Raw genomic sequence first — 18,049 nt, 5'->3', positions numbered from 1 at the left:
ATTTTAATGGTAGGTTTATTTGAACAGTGAGAGACAGAATAACAAAATAAATCCAGAAAAACGCGTGTCAAAAATGTTATAAATTGGGAAATAAGTATTTGACCCCCTCTCAATCAGAAAGACTTCTGGCTCCCAGGTGTCTTTTATACAGGTAACGAGCTGAGATTAGGAGCACACTCTTAAAGGGAGTGCTCCTAATCTCAGCTTGTTACCTGTATAAAAGACACCTGTCCACAGAAGCAATCAATCAATCAGATTCCAAACTCTCCACCATGGCCAAGACCAGAGAGCTCCCCAAGGATGTCAGGGACAATATTGTAGACCTACACAAGGCTGGAATGGGCTACAAGACCATCGGCAAGCAGCTTGGTGAGAAGGTGACAACAGTTGGTGCGATTATTCGCAAATGGAAGAAACACAAAATAACTGTCAATCTCCCTCGGCCTGGGGCTCTTGGGCTCCATGCAAGATCTCACCTCGTGGAGTTATAATGATCATGAGAACGGTGAGGAATCAGCCCAGAACTACACGGGAGGATCTTGTCAATGATCTCAAGGCAGCTGGGACCATAGTCACCAAGAAAACATTTGGTAACACACTACGCCGTGAAGGACTGAAATCCTGCAGCACCCGCAAGGTCCCCCTGCTCAAGAAAGCACATATACAGGGCCGTCTGAAGTTTGCCAATGAACATCTGAATGATTCAGAGGAGAACTGGGTGAAAGTGTTGTGGTCAGATGAGACCAAAATTGAGCTCTTTGGCATCAACTCAACTCGCCGTGTTTGGAGGAGGAGGAATGCTGCCTATGACCCCAAGAACACCATCCCCACCGTCAAACATGGAGGTGGAAACATTATGCTTTGGGGGTGTTTTTCTGCTAAGGGGACAGGACAACTTCACCGCATCAAAGGGATGATGGACGGGGCCATGTACCGTCAAATCTTGGGTGAGAACCTCCTTCCCTCAGCCAGGGCATTGAAAATGGGTCGTGGATGGGTATTCCAGCATGGATGAAGGTCATGCTTAGGCTAATAAGCTATAAAGGGAAATAAATTGCTCCAGTTTACACTTTTAGAGTTATTTCATGAAATGTTATTTTTAGAAAAGGGCCGTTTTTTAAGTTGTGGGGTAACTGCAGGCGAATATATTGATCAAAGTCACCTTGTCCAAGAGAGATTTACATTGTTATCAAAACGTTACGCCAGGGTAAGCCTATCTACCACCCTATGTAAAGCTGGGATATATGAGATACCCCATAAGGGAGACACTCAAAAATGTGAAGTTTTGTCACACAACACAATGCCCAGTGGTGTAAAGTACTTAAGTAAAAATACTTTAAAGTACTACTTAAGTTGTTTTTTGGGGTATCTGTACTTTACTATTTATATTTTTGACAACTTTTACTCGACTACATTCCGAAAGAAAAATATATACTTTTTACTCCATACATTTTCCTTGACACCCAAAAGAACTCGTTAAATTTTGAATGCTTAGGACAGAAAAATTGTCAAATTCACGCAATTATCAACGGAACATCCCTGTTCATCCCTACTGCCTCTGATCTGGCGGACTCACTAAACACGTTTAGTTTGTAAATGATATCTGAGTGTTGGAGTGTGCCCCTGGCTATTGTCACGCCCTGGCTCTGGGGACTCTTAAATGTTGAGCCAGGGTGTGTAGTGTCTATGTTGTATTTTCTATGTTGTTGATCTAGTTCGTGTATTTCTATGTTGGCCAGGGTGGGTCCCAATCAGAGGCAGCTGTAGCCTGTTGTCTCTGATTGGGGACAATACTTAGGCAGCCTGTTTAGCACTGTTTATTGTGGGATCTTGTTCCGTAAGGTTTGTTTTGGTGTATAACCTAGGACTTCACGTATCGTTTGGTTTGTTGTTTTGTTCGTGTGTGTGTTAAGTACGTTAATTAATAAAGATGTACGCTTACCACGCTGCGCCTTGGTCCGCTTCTCATAACGATCGTGACAGCTATCCATAAATACAATTTAAAATAAAAAATGGTATCATCTGGTTTACTTAATAAGGAATTTGAAATGATTAATACGTTTACTTTTACTTTTGATAGTGAAGTATATTTTAACAATTACATTTACTTTTGATAATTAAGTATATTTAAAACCAAATACTTATAGAATTTTACTCAAGTAGTATTTTACTGGGTGATTTCCAGTTTTACTTGAGTCATTTTCTATTAAGGTATCTTTACTTTTACTCAAGTATGACAATTGGGTGCTTTTTCTACCACTGACAATGCCACAGATGTCTCAAGTTTTGAGGGAGCATGCAACTGGCATGCTGACTGCAGGAATGTCCACCAGAGCTGTTGCCAGATAATTTAATGTAATTTCTCTACCATAAGCCGCCTCCAACTTTGTTTTAGAGAATTTGGCAGTATGCCCAACCACCCTCACAACTGCAGACCAAGTGTATGGTGGTGTGTGGGCGAGCGGTTTGCTGATGTCAATGTCATGAACAGAGTACCCCATGTTAGAGTCAGGGTTATGGTATGGGCAGGCATAAGCTACGGAGAAGGAACAAAATTGCATTTTATCAATGGCAAATTTAATGCACAGAGATACCATGACAAGGTCCTGAGGCCCATTGTCCTGCCGACATCACATCATGTTTCAGCATGATAATGCATGGCCCAATGTCGCAAGGATCTGTACACAATTCCAGGAAGCTGAAAATGTCCCAGTTCTTCCATGTCCTGCATACTCACAAGACATGTCAACCATTGAGCATGTTTGGGAGGGCTGGATCGACGTGTACCACAGCTTGTTCCAGTTCCCACCAATATACAGCAACTTCGCACAGCCACTGAAGAGGAATGGGACAACATTCCACAGGCCACAATCATCAGATTGATCAAATCTATGCAAAGTAGAAGTGTCCCGGAGGAGGAGGAGGCAGCGGCAGATACCCCGTTCTCATGTAATGGGGTAGGGCCCAGTGATGCCAACTTAGCAATTTTGTTGCTAGATTTAGCAACTTTTCAGACTACCCTGGAAACTTTTTTTTCAAACAGCACCTAGCAACAAATTTAGCTACTTTTAAAAACGTATTTGGAACTTTTGGCAACTTTTGAAAAGTGACTCAAACACTAAAATGCACAAATTTTACCTCTAAATGACACTAAAACGATTTTATCTGTCACACACTCAGTCACAACACACATGGCTGGCTGCAAAAGTGCATTGTGAGTGACGTCAGCAGCAGGCGCTCAGCTCGTGCACAGGCAGCAGCAGGCCAGCCAAGCAGCACAACAACCTGGAGAGAGCTGGAGAGAGATGCCTAGCACACACATCATTATTTGAGTTAAGTTGCTTGTTCAATAAGATAGCATATATACCTTGTTATTAGCTTGTACCTATAATTGTTGATCAGTTAGGTAGCATGTTTACTAACTACCAATACACTACTAGTTAATAAGAATATAAATCAAATGTAATTGTTCCATAATGTGTAATGTGTAATTGATTAATAATTCAATGTGTTGTGTTTATAAATAAAAAAATCTGATCATATAAATGTTATGTGTTTATATTACTTTTACAAATACAAATATGTGATAATAAACAAACAAATCTAAACTAACAAATGTCAAATCATATTTGTCGCTGAGATGGCCAGTCAATTTGATTAACGCTATTGTGTATTCTATGTAATGATGCAGTTTTACGTTTTTACGTAATGACTTCATCACGCAAAGACATCACAACGTTATTGAGCAACTTTTAGCACAAGTCGACCTGCCTCTATCAACTTCCACTGAAAATGAGTTGGCAACACTGGTAGGGCCGTCCCAAGGATCCCGAAATGCATTGACCGTTGCACCGTTGTAGTGGGGAAACAGGAAGTTCCGGCAGGCGCGCCCATCCCACGTTCTTCACAATAAAGAAAGCGCCAGAACTGTGCAGTCAAGAAGATAACCTTTGTGTCCGTTTCATTGTATTACTACAGGTATGTAATAGCACGTTTAAACTTTCTAATGTCGAAAGAACATGTCATACCATGCTAGGTAACACATCCGTTAAGGTATTATCACGTTTGGTAAAGTTTTGATGTGTTATTTTTGTGTCAAACCGAGTAAGTGAAAGAACGTGATAAAAACTATTTTACAAGTCACATAGCTAGAGATTTTGGGTTTGTCTGAGTGAATGTACATACTTTTCTAATTTTAGTTTAATAAATAATCAATTTATTTGAGATTTCTGAGTTCGTTTAGCATATTATTACTTTTGTGTAAAATTCCCATGCTGGTAAAATGGCGGCTACTCTCGGTCAGCCGCGACGGACTTCAGTGAGGACAGTGCGGGTGCATCAGAGAGACAATTTCACGGTCGCACTACTGTTTTGAAGCTGAATGTAATGATTATCAGTTTTCTACATGTGTACTAATATTCAGACACATTCACTAGTTTCAGTCTTTATCAATAAATGTTGCTATGGTGTGAACAGGAAATACAATTGTTTTTTGATTGAAGTAATACAGTGAAGACAAGGTTATTCAGGAAATTAGCACACAGTGCTGTCTAAAACAAACTGTAACCTTGTACTAAATGGATTTTGAGTCATGTATGCATTTATCTACTATAGGTTAGGTATTAGCTCAAAAGTATTGTGGAGCTCCTGCACCTTAATATAAACAGTACCGGCACCCAAAATGAGTATTGGCACCTATTTCAGTCCAAGTACAGCACTGAATTAGATAATTGAACAAGAAAAAAAATATTTGTAGAGAATAAAGATATTGCCAGAACTGTCAACACTAACTTTTGTGTCTGTGCTCTATATTACTACTAGCAGATTCAGATAAGTCTGAGGCTGGTAACATCAACAGTGAGGAGAAACCCAGCCTGCCTCTCTCCTTCCACACTGAGTCCAAACATACAGTCACTGGGTCCTGATTGTGACAGTGGAGCCCAGTTTGCATCGCAATATCCAGAGATGGCATCAGTGAAGCTGGAAGATTGCAGTCAAACACTGGAGCTTAATGTCAACATTAAAGATGAAGAAGAGGAGGAGAAGATTGGGAAATCTGTTTCTCAGGGTAAGAGCAGATTCTATCTAACTAAGTTTGTTGGACATGATTTGGAAAGGCACACACCTGTCTATATACAGTGCATTCGGAAAGTATTCAGACCCCTTGACTTTTTTGAGATTTTGTTACGTTACAGCCTTATTGTAAAATAGATTAAATTGTTTTTTTTCCCCTCATCAATCTACTCACAATACCCCATAACGATAAAGCCAAAACTGTTTTTTGTTCAATTGTTGCAAAAACAACATCTGAACGATCACATTTACAAAATGTCTTTCTACTCTGCGAGTGTCTAAACCAGGGTTCTTCAATTCCGGTTCTGGAGGGCCGAAACACCTCTGTTTTTCAGCCTCTCCTCCTAATCAGGGGCTAATTCAGACCTTGGACACCAGGTGAGTGCAATTATCTACCAAGTAGAAATAAAAAACAGAAGTGTTTGGACCCGCCAGGACCGGAATTGAAGAACCCTGGTCTAAACCATGATCACCTTGATCTCATTCATCTCAGTCTCATTGCAAAGGGTGTTTATTATAATACTTATGTAAACAATATATTTTTGTAGTTTTTAATACATTTGCAAAAATGTCTAAGAACTTCTTTTCACTTTTTCATTATGGGTTATTGTGTGTAGATTGATGAGGAATTGTTTTATTTAATTCATTTCAGAAGAAGGCTGTAACGTAACAAATTGTGGAAAAAATCAAGGGGTCTGAGTACTTTCCTAATGCACTGTACATATCCAAAAGTGGACCTAGAAGTTTGTCCTTAAATATCTATTGGGAGCCCATCTGGACCTTCCGCTTAACCTCCCTTCATATCAAAAATAGCATCAGATATTTCAACACCATCCAATTCCTTTTCCAGATCCAATTTAGTGTCTTCTGAAGTAGAGGGAAAATCAAGACCTGACTAGTTCAGTTCTCAGGAGATTCAGAGTTGTAAAGTGTGTTGTAGTAGGAAGCAAATGTTTGGTTTATTTCTACAGGATCCATTGATAATTGTCCTTGTAAATTATGAATTGCATTAAAGGCTGAATTTTACTTCTTAATGTGCCAGGCCAGCAATTTACCAGGTTTTTCACCTTGATCATAGGACTGTTTCAGCCTAGTTAAGCTGTTTGCATCCTTTGAGGTGGGAAGTTCTTCATACTGAGCTTTAAGACCAAATCATTCCTTGTTTACTTCTGCTGAGTTACCCAATTCTCAGATTTTGCTGTCCATCTCTCATTTTCTGATTTTAAACTGGTAAACTCCTGAGTGGCGCAGTGGTCTAAGGCACTGCATCGCAGTGCTAACTGTGCCACTAGAGATCCTGGTTCGAATCCAGGCTCATGGGCGGCGCACAATTGTCCTAGCGTCGTCCAGGGTAGGGGAGGGAATGGCCTGCAGGGATGTAGCGTTGATAGAGCATGGCGTTTGCAATGCCAGGGTTGTGGGTTCGATTCCCACGGGGGGCCAGTATAAAAAAATATGTATTCACTAACTGTAAGTCGCTCTGGATAAGAGCGTCTGCTAAATGACTAAAATGTAAATGTAAAACGTATACTTTGCCCCCAAATATGTGCTTTGAAAGCCTCCCATCTGGTACTCGCTGACGTTTGGTCAGTGTTCAATGTCAAATAAACATCTATAGGCACTCCAACGTAATGTAAGAAGTCTGGGTCCTGTAACCATCTGGGATGCAAACGCCATCAAGAGGATCCTTTTACTAGTTTTGTATCCCTATAAAATAATCACACAAGGGAATGGTCATTCAAAACAATAGTATCATATCGATTTCCTGCTACATTGGGAAGCAATGAGCAAGAAACTAAAAAGTAGTCTACATGAGAATATGATTTAAATGTTGACGAGTAACATGAATACTCCCTTTTACTCGGGTTCTGAGTCCTCCAACGTTCACATAGATTTAAGTCCTTAATGAAATGCTGTAATTTCTTTCTACTCTGCGAGTGGGAAGTGTCTAAACCAGAGGAGCGATCTAGATGAGGATCAAGAGTGCAATTAAAGTCCCCTGCCATTAGGACCTTACCAGGAATGGAGGCTATCAATAGAAATACATTCTCATAGAATTTGGCATTATCATCATTAGGACCATAAACATTAACCAGATTAATATGCTCATTCAAAAGAGTTCCCTGTATCAAAATGTATCTACCAGCTGTATCAGTTATAATAGTATCCACTTGAAACGGAACAGATTAGTGAATTAAAACCATAACACCATGAGAATGAGAGGATAATTTTTATTTTTTATTTTTTAGGAGGAACAAGATGATATTACTTGCCCTGGCCATCTCCTGCATACTTTAAGTAGCTCATCCTTCAACAAGTGAGTTTCTTGTAGGAACACAATAGATGAATGAAGTTGTTTAAGCCTAGTAATAACCTGTTTTAAGCTTGGCTAGTTTATTAACTCCACGGACATTCCACAAAGTACATTTAAGTTTTGCATTTGAAGTCATTTAACCAAAGATGTAAACATGGAATAAGCTATAGCATAAAGGCATATCTAAAATATGTTTAGTAACCACAAGGACCGCATTAATATTTTGTAGTGAGGAAAATATATAAAGATCTGTTGAAACAAACATAGATATTTCCTAACAGTAAAACACTGAATCCCATTCCAATGTCTCCCTAACCGAGACCACCAACGCTTCCTCTCCCACCTCCCCCTAATCGTAGAGTGTAGCCTGGTGGACGACTGATCCATTAAAGTGAGCAGTCTAACCTAAGTGACGCTAAACAAAATAAAATGTATCTCCTGCCTTCTCTCGGCCATTACTTCTCACGAACAAAACAAAAGGCCTATCTAGCAAGATGACGTGAAATATCACGTATTATTTGTTTGAAAAGTAGCAAAGAATAGCTCCACCTAAAACAGTAACGCTAGTTAGTGAAGCCTCAGACTAACGTTACAGTATGGACCGTCCAAAATAGTGGTAGATGATCCACAAGACAGGGTCTGCTGCTAGTAGCTACCAAGTAACAATATGGCCCATACGTATAGCGTTAATGTAGTATACCATGATACGTTTATAAACCAGAAAAAGTATCAAAGATCTGAAATGAACAGCCTACGTGAGAAAAATAGATATCATTGAATATGTGCTACGTTACCCAAAGGCACTTTGCATATGATGTTAGGCTTGCACCTGAGTGTCAATCATTTTAGTCCAAGGACATGATCGAAAGGCCTCCATCATTCTTAAATGGAGAAGCCGGTGGTCACTCTGACAGAGCTCCAGAGTTCTGTGGCGATAGGAGAACCTTCCAGAAGGACAACCATCTCTGCAGAACTCCACCAATCAGGCCTTTATGGTAGAGTGTCTAGACGGAAGCCACTCCTCATGAAAAGGCACATGACTGCCCACTAGGAGTTTGCCAAAAGACACCTAAAGGACTCTCAGACCATGAGAAACAAGATTCTCTGGTCTGATGAAACCAAAATTGAACTCTTTGGCCAGAATGCCAAGCGTCACGTCTGTAGGAATCCTGGCACCATCCCAACGGCGAAGCATGGTGGTGGCAGCATCATGCTGTGGGGATGTTTTTCAGTGGCAGGGACTGGGAGACTAGTCAGGATCGAGGGAAAGATGAACGGAGCAAAGTACAGAGAGAACTGAAAATAGCTGTGCGGTGACTCTACCCATCTTACCTGACAAGCTTGAGAGGATCTGCAGAGAAACTCGCCAAATACAGGTATGCCAAGCTTGTAGCGTCATACCCAAGAAGACTTGAGGCTGTAATCACTGCCAAAGGAGTTTCAACAAAGTACTGAGTAAAGTCTGAATACAGTTTTTTTATTTTTTTATTAGTCTTATTATTTTTGCGAAAATTGTGTCATAACACCTAGCAGTCAAACAGGGAAATGGTTCCAATCATTTTTCCTTTTTATTCATTTCAGAAACACTTAAAAATAATGGCTGTGTTTCGTGTAGGCTTACCCTGGCGTGACTTTTAGCAATATTCGGCTCTATTTCCTCTCAGATTATAAAATTCTAATTATCATCAAAGTAGACATCATGCAAAACAACAAATCACTGCAAGCTCCTGCACGTCATCTCTATCTGTAACCTTTGATAACAGGTATTGTGTCAATTTAAAACGAATTAACTGTGGTGGCAGGTGCAGTGATGACCGCTGAGAAGGAGCTGAGTGTATAGGGAAGCAGTGTGGTGAGGGAGGTTATCATCTAGTGTATAAAGAGGGATACGTCCTCCAGTAGCTCAGAGATGGAACCTGGCGAGAGTGAGGATGAATTACCTGCGGTGAGGAACTCCGAGTTCGGGCCTTGTTCCAAGGATGATAAGGATGATTCTGGCCCAGTGGGAGTGACATTTGTAGAGAGAATGGATACATATGTGGTGTCAGGTTAGGTGGAGAAGATGTTGGGGACTGTTGAGTTGGTGAAGGTAACTCTGAGTGGATATATTGTTTCTCCTCTGTCCAGAGGGAGCGGGCGCTGCGGATTACGTGATTAGAGACAGGAATTGTGACTTGAATTGCTCTCCGGAACAGGGTGGCATTGAAAGGAGTGATAACGGGGTTAGGTTTAAGTGTTGAGGATGAGCAGTTGAAATTGAACATTCCAGGTGTCTGTGACGCCCTCCGTTTGGTGAGACGTAGATCTGGTGTAGAGCGTGGGGAAACAGAGAATACATTATCTGTCATGCTGGATTTTGATGCATAGTCACTGCCAGATAAGATCAAGGTAGGAAGTGTCAGTTATCCCGTGAGCGATTTTGTTCCGTAAATACTACAGTGTTTTAGGGGTGAAGTTTATGGGCCTGTTGCAGCAGTGTGTAGGCGTGAGATGCCTAGATGTGACAAGTGTGCAGGAGGGCATGAGATGAAGAAATGTGTGGTATCGGTGGAGAAAGTTCTGTGTGTTAGTTGTGGGGGTGCTAATGGGCTGGAGATCTGAGGTGTCAGGTGAGAGAAAGGCAGATTATGGTCCTCTGTAGCTCAACTGTAGCTCAATTGGTAGAGCATGGCACTTGTAACGGGTAGTGGGTTCGATCCCCGGGACCACCCATACGTAAAAATGTATGCGCACATGACTGTAAGTCGCTTTGTATAAAAGCGTCTGCTAAATGGCTTATTATTATTATTATTATTAGATTGAGGTTGCCAGGGTTACAGTAGTACAGAAAGTGTTGTAGCAGAAGCAGTGAAGGGAGTGGTAGAGGAAGATGGGTACAGGGTGAGGGATCTTGAGAGGATTCCTGTGAGTAGGCAGAGACCAAGAGAGAGTGATGGGAAGAATATGTGCTTCAGTAAGGTGGGCTTTTTAGCATTTATAGCAATGGTTGTCAATTGTACTGCAGAAATTGATCAAAAAGTCCCAGAAAATAGAGGCTGTGGTGGCAGCGGCAGAGAAGTACTTGGGATTGCGAGGATTTACTGCAGAACAGCTGCAGGGGGTGTTGAGTGGTAGTGGTCTGGCGTAGGACTAGATGGGGTTAAATAGTGGAATGGGGTGGTGGGTTTTTGTCGTGGAAAATCGCCACGAAGGGACTCAAAGTCAAATGAGTCCCTTGTTGGAGAGGTTCCAACAAACGTAAAAGCACCATAGTACACGTCGGACGGTAGCTCTGCCGGGGCAGTCCCGTTAGTTGTCCTATATACTGCTAACACAGACAACTTATATTTGCATAATTTTAGCTTTATTCATAATTAATTAATTGTTAACATTTGGTTCCTGCATGTGACCGACCAATACCTCACAAGGCTTCTTCTCTCCAAGCTGAGACCTTGAAACTGAGATATCCCTTTTGGATCCCAGAACAATGTTCTGGGCGTACTGCCAATTGGTCTGAGGAGGTCAGTCATCTGCACGAACCAAGAACATTTACCCTCACATTTTTTAGAGCAGGCTAATACTGCAATTTTGTATTAATTACCGTATCAATGAATTTAATGTACAGTGAGGGAAAAAAGTATTTGATCCCCTGCTGATTTTGTATGTTTGCCCACTGACAAAGACATGATCAGTCTATAATTTTAATGGTAGATTTATTTGAACAGTGAGAGACAGAATAACAACAACAAAATCCAGAAAAACGCATGTCAAAAATGTTATAAATTGATTTGCATTTTAATGAGGGAAATACGTATTTGACCCCCCCTCAATCAGAAAGATTTCTGGCTCCCAGGTGTCTTTTATACAGGTAACGAGCTGAGATCAGAAGCACACTCTTAAAGGGAGTGCTCCTAATCTCAGTTTGTTACCTGTATAAAAGACACCTGTCCACAGAAGCAATCAATCAATCAGATTCCAAACTCTCCACCATGGCCAAGACCAAAGAGCTCTCCAATGATGTCAGGGACAAGATTGTAGACCTACACAAGGATGGCATGGGCTACAAGATCATCGCCAAGCAGATTGGTGAGAAGGTGACAACAGTTGGTGTGATTATTCGCAAATGGAAGAAACACAAAATAACTGTCAATCTACCTCGGCCTGTGGCTCCATGCAAGATCTCACGTCGTGGAGTTGCAATGATCATGAGAACGGTGAGGAATCAGCCCATAACTACACGGGAGGATCTTGTCAATGATCTCAAGGCAGCTGGGACCATAGTCACCAAGAAAACAATTGGTAATACACTATGCCGTGAAGGACTGAAATCCTGCAGCGCCCGCAAGGTCCCCCTTCTCAAGAAAGCACATATACAGGCCCGTCTGAAGTTTGCCAATGAACATCTGAATGATTCAGAGGAGAACTGGGTGAAAGTGTTGTGGTCAGATGAGACCAAAATCGAGCTCTTTGCCATCAACTCAACTCGCCGTGTTTGGAGGAGGAGGAATGCTGCCTATGACCCCAAGAACATCATCCCCACCGTCAAACATGGAGGTGGAAACATTATGCTTTGGGGGTGTTTTTCTGCTAAGGGGACAGGACAACTTCACTGCATCAAAGGGATGATGGACGGGGCCATGTACCGTCAAATCTTGGGTGAGAACCTCCTTCCCTCAGCCAGGGCATTGAAAATGGGTCATGGATGGGTATTCCAGCATGACAATGACCCAAAACACACGGCCAAGGCAACAAAGGAGTGGCTCAAGAAGAAGCACATTAAGGTCCTGGAGTGGCTTAGCCAGTCTCCAGACCTTAATCCCATAGAAAATCTGTGGAGGGAGCTGAAGGTTCGAGTTGCCAAACGTCAACCTCGAAACCTTAATGAATTGGAGAAGATCTGCAAAGAGGAGTGGGACAAAATCCCTCCTGAGATGTGTGCAAACCTGGTGGCCAACTACAAGAATTGCTGACCTCTGTGATTGCCAACAAGGGTTTTGCCACCAAGTACTAAGTAATGTTTTGCAGAGGGGTCAAATACTTATTTCCCTCATTAAAATGCAAATCAATTCACAACATTTTTGACATGCATTTTTCTGGATTTTGTTGTTGTTATTCTGTCTCTCACTGTTCAAATAAACCTCCCATTAAAATTATAGACTGGACATGTCTTTGTCAGTGGGCAAACGTACAAAATCAGCAGGGGATCAAATACTTTTTTCCCTCACTGTATATAGGCTGTGAATGGCCTCACACACCAGTACAGTAGGTGGCAGTGTATGCACCTAAAAGTTGAATGCGCTCCGCCAACCAAATCCCAAAGAAGAAGGATGGAGAATGTGAAAAAGGAGTAGGGTTATCTTTATTATTGATGTTTGATGAAGAGTATCTACCACCCTATGTAAAGCTGGGATATATAATATACCCCATAAGAGACTTTGTGTAAAACCTGATGCAATGCAATAGATGTAAAAAGAGTTATAGTAGCAAGAGGCCACAGTTCTGAAGAAGATATGGCGGTGGATGCACTGCAACCAGTTGCAAATGTTGTACGTCAATCAAGTGATCTGGATACACTTATATTTTGAAGGTGGATTTTTTAGTATTTACAGCCACAGTTATTAATTTTACTGCACAATAAGTCCAAGAAGCTGGACATCATTATATCTGTAGCTGAGAAGTTTTTGGGCCTCCAAGACTTCACGGCAGAAGCCCTGCAAGGTCTACTGTAGCCAGAAAATGTTCCGCCCTCACAGGATCCTTCTGAGCCTATGTAGGGACCTGATTAGAACAGAAAAGCAGGCTGATTTAGTTCAATTTTAATATAGTTATTGATAGTTTGTATGATTTTTTTTTTGAAATACTGTATACACTGAACAAACATATAAACACAACATGTAAAGTGTTGGTCCCATGTTTCATGAGGTGAAATAAAAGATCCCAGAAATGTTCCAGACAAACTTATTTCTAAAATGTTGTGCACAAATTTGTTTACATCCCTGTTAGTGAGCATTTCTCCTTTTGCCAAGATAATCCATCCACCTGACAGGTGTGGCATATCAAGAAGCTGATTAAATAGCATGATCATCATTACACAGGTGCACCTTGTGCTGGGGACAAGAGTAGCTGAGTATGTGCTTGGCAGCATCTAATGGGGATCCCTAACAAATACAAAAATGCCACTCTAAAATGTGCAGTTTCTTTCACACAACACAATGCCACAGAGGTCTCAAGTTTTGAGGGTGCATGCAATTGGCCTGCTGACTGCAGGAATGTCCACTAGAGCTGTTGCCAGAGAATGTTAGGTTAATTTCGCTACCATTAGCTGCCTCCAATGTTGTTTTAGCGAATTTTGCAGTATGCCCAACCAGCCTCACAACTGCTGACCACCGTGTATGGTGTCGTGTGGGCGTGCGGTTTGCTGATGTCAATGTTGTGAACAGAGTGCCCCATGGTGGTATCGGGGTTATGGAATGGGATGGCATAAGCTACAGACAACTAACACAATTGCATTTTATCGATGGCAGTTTGAATGCACAGAGATGCCATGACAAAATCCTGAGGCCCATTGTCCTGCCATTCATCCACCTCCATCACCTCGTGTTTCAGCATGATAATGCACGGCCCCATGTCGCAAGGATCTGCACACAATTGAACATTCTGAAAATGTCCCAATTCTTCCATGGCCTGTATACTCACGAGACATGTCACCCTTTGAGCATGTTTGGGATGGTTTGGATCGACGTCTACCACAGCTTCTTCCAGTTCCCACCAATATCCAGGAATTTCGCACAGCCATTGAAGAGGAGTGGGACAACATTCCACAATCAACAGCCTGATTAACTTTATGCAAAGGAGAAGTGTCCCGGAGGAGGCAGCGGTTGCTACCCACTTCTCCAGTGCTTCATTTGTAAATTGGGCGGTGCAGGAACCAAAAGTGAGCCCGAGAGGGTGACCTGGGGGGCTCTGAGGTACCAGAACGGATAAAAACAAACAACCTTTATAACAAAGCATTGCATGCATTATCATGGCTTTCGCGTACGGGCATAGAGCAGGGGTGTGGAGCCGCTTGCAGAAGTTACACATTTTTTGTAGCCTAGAGTCCGGGAAAAATGTGTTCTTTTTATAAATTGATTTCATGCAAGTATACATCATTTTAGATGACTGGAGACTTTCGCAGAATCTTTTTTAATACCTCACAAATGACCAAAATGACAGGCTACTTTGACACTGAGAATCTGAGATCAATAAAACGACCTTGTCTTGAATCCATCAATAGCCGAGGCCCCTAAGTGTGCAGAGAAACACATTGTACAATATGAGGAGGAAGATATAGTCCTAAAAAAGCTTTCCAGTTTCACTGAGTCACCCAATGATGTGCAGCTCACTCACCGGCCAAAAGCTTATCTCTCTCTTGCTTTACTTTTTTAAACAATGCTGTTCGCTCAATAGGCCTATTTGGAAGTTGTTAACTTAGTAACATACAGACATTAGTATTTTATTTTCAGCAGGATCCATTTGCTTTACAACCTGTGTTTTCCAGCGATTGTATTATAAATATTTGTGAAACGCCTGTTTTGGCTGCATGCTGTTAACTGACAGATTTGCCACACGTTAGGCATGCCTTGTGATTTGGCTACACACAATCCACAGCTAGACTATTTTTAAAATTAGCTATGGATCCTCTGTGGCGAAATTCTAGTCTTACTCCTGGTGTAGTATTGGGAATGATTTAATATCTTTCTGAACAGACTGCAGAGTGCTGCAGCACCTCCAGCACACTTCCCACAGCTATTATTCTATTAGGAGATAAATGATGAAGTGCAATGCTGGAGAGAAGAGAGTTGCCGGCTTATGTCTATAACAGCACAGAGAGGGAGAGAGATCATAGAAGGTGAATGTCATTTTATTTCTGTGAGAGATACAGGCGTGCTTCTCTCTCTCACCACAGCAATGGCCACGCCTTGGTCTAGGCTACAATGTTGCGCAATCCATAAACCCGGGACGGCCCAACATTAACCAATTCAATGAACCTTTTTGTCCGTTTCTATTTATTACTGTAGGTATGTGTTATGACGACTTTCTCTGGCATCAAGTAATTCAGTATGCAAGAGAATAGTTAAACACTTAGATGGAGAGTTGGTTCAAAGTATTTAATATTACAGTACCACATTCACATGACAAGCGGTACGGGCGTAGCCTATTGTCATCTGAATGACTTACATAGAAAACCTCTTAGTTTACCATAAACCTGGGACGGCCCAACATGAACCAATTCTTAGAATATCATGCACCTTTTCACATGACGTTTTTTTAGGGGGCATGACAATTACAGAGGAAACCAAATGTAATTATTCTACTTGCTGTTATTAGGATTTTCATAAAGAATATATTTAATTGAGATTTTCTGAGTTTGTTTTGCATTTTTGGTTTTGTGTAAAATTAACGAGCTGGTAAAATGGCGCCGGCCACTCGGTCAGCGTCAACTGACTTCAGTGCAGCAGAGAGAGACAATTTCACGGTTGCACTACAGTTTTGAATCTGAATGTAATGATTATCAGTTTTCTACACTACTAATGTACTAATATTCAGACACATTCTGTTGTTTCTGTCTTTATCAATACATGTTACTATGGTGTGAACAGGAAATACAATTGGTTTTTGATTGAAGTAATACAGTGAAGACCAGGTTATTCAGGAACATAGTACATAGTCCCACCTAAAACAAACAGTGACCTTGTACTAAATGGCTTTTGTCATTTATGCATTTACAGTACCAGTCAAAAGTTTGGACACACCTGCTCATTCAAGGGTTTTTCTTAATTTTTACTATTTTCTACATTGTAGAATACAACTTTTGAAGTAGACTAACTGCCAATGTTTTAAAGTCTATTAAATGAGTCTGTGTAGTTACTAACCCTTGTGATAGTGACTGGAGGATGACACTAACCCTTGTGATAGTGAGTGGAGGATGATATGGCTTCTACATCTGCATTGCTTGCTCTTTGGGGTTTTAGGCTGGGTTTCTATAAAGCACTTTGTGACAACTGCTGATGTAAAAAGGGCTTCATAAAATACAGTTGATTGACATGTATATCACACCAACTGACTGGTTCTTCTGATGTTGTTCACACAGGAGACCATGTTAAGACATCCAGCGAGCAACAGCAGGAAGATCACAGAGCTAAGAGGTTTCACCACTGCACACATTGTGAGGAGAGTTTCTCAATTCAATCAAAGTTAAAAGTACACCTACAAATACACACAGGAGAGAATCTGTATTCCTGTACTGACTGTGGGAAGAATTTCTCTCAACAGGAAAGCTTAAAATCACACCAACGGATACACACAATAGAGAAGCCTTACTCCTGCTCTGACTGTGCAAAGTGCTTCAAAACATCAACTGACCTAAAAGTTCATCAGAGAACACACACAGGAGAGAAGCCTTACTCCTGCTCTGACTGTGGGGCAAGTTTCTCTCAACAGGGCAACTTAAAAAAACATGAACGTATACACACAGGAGAGAAGCCTTACTCCTGCTCTGACTGTGGGACAAGTTTCTCTCAACAGTGCCGCTTAATAAAACATGAACGTATACACACAGGAGAGAAGCCTTATTCCTGCTCTGACTGTGGGGCAAGTTTCTCTCAACTGGGCAACTTAAAACAACATGAACGTATACACACAGGAGAGAAGCCTTACTCCTGCTTTGACTGTGGGACAAGTTTCTCTCAACAGGGCCACTTAAAAAAACATGAACGTATACACACAGGAGAGAAGCCTTACTCCTGCTCTGACTGTGGGGCAAGTTTCTCTCAACTGGACAACTTAAAACAACATGAACGCATACACACAGGAGAGAAGCCTTACTTCTGCTCTGACTGTGGGAAGTGCTTCAAAACATCAGCTGGGCTAAAAGTTCATCAGAGAACACACACAGGAGAGAAGCCTTACTCCTGCTCTGACTGTGTGAAGAATTTCTCTCAAAGGAAAAGCTTAAAATCACACCAACGGCTACACACCGGAGAGAGGCCTTACTCCTGCTCTGACTGTGGGGCAAGTTTCTCTCAACTGGACAACTTAAAACAACATGAACGTATACACACAGGAGAGAAGCCTTACTCCTGCTCTGACTGTGGGAAGAATTTCTCTCAACAGCAAAGCTTAAAATCACACCAACGGCTACACACAGGAGAGAAGCCTTACTCCTGCTCTGACTGTGGGGCAAGTTTCTCTCAACAGGGCCACTTAAAAGAACATGAACGTATACACACAGGAGAGAAGCCTTACTCCTGCTCTTACTGTGGGACAAGTTTCTCTCAACAGGGCCACTTAAAAAAACATGAACGTATACACACAGGAGAGAAGCCTTACTCCTGCTCTGACTGTGGGAAGAATTTTTCTAAACAGGAAAGCTTAAAATCACACCAACGGATACACACAGGAGAGAAGCCTTACTCCTGCTCTAAATGTGGGACAAGTTTCTCTGAACTGGGCAACTTAAAAAAACATATACGTATACACACAGGAGAGAAGCCTTACTCTTGCTCTGACTGTGTAAAATGCTTCAAAACATCAAATGCGCTAAAAGTTCATCAGAGAACACACACAGGAGAGAAGCCTTACTCATGTTTCTTATTAAATAACAGTGAAATAAAATGGGGGGAAAAAGTAGTGTCATTTTAA

The 18,049-nt window shown here is 41.5% G+C and overlaps 1 protein-coding gene across 1 annotated transcript; it reads left to right on the top strand.

The window, feature by feature from the left end:
* Window positions 1-4,965: 4,965 nt before the first annotated feature.
* Window positions 4,966-18,049, top strand: LOC311117376 (uncharacterized protein; the record flags this gene model as incomplete). Its single annotated transcript, XM_084192328.1, has 2 exons — window positions 4,966-5,068; window positions 16,500-18,049. The coding sequence occupies 2 exons, from the start codon at window positions 4,966-4,968 to the stop codon at window positions 18,047-18,049; spliced, it is 1,653 nt and encodes a 550-aa protein (XP_084048454.1).

The sequence above is a fragment of the Coregonus lavaretus genome (assembly GCF_964263955.1).
Source record: "Coregonus lavaretus genome assembly, contig: HAP1_SCAFFOLD_56, whole genome shotgun sequence".
Classification (NCBI taxonomy): domain Eukaryota; kingdom Metazoa; phylum Chordata; class Actinopteri; order Salmoniformes; family Salmonidae; genus Coregonus; species Coregonus lavaretus.
This window is presented reverse-complemented; position numbering and strand designations above follow the sequence as displayed.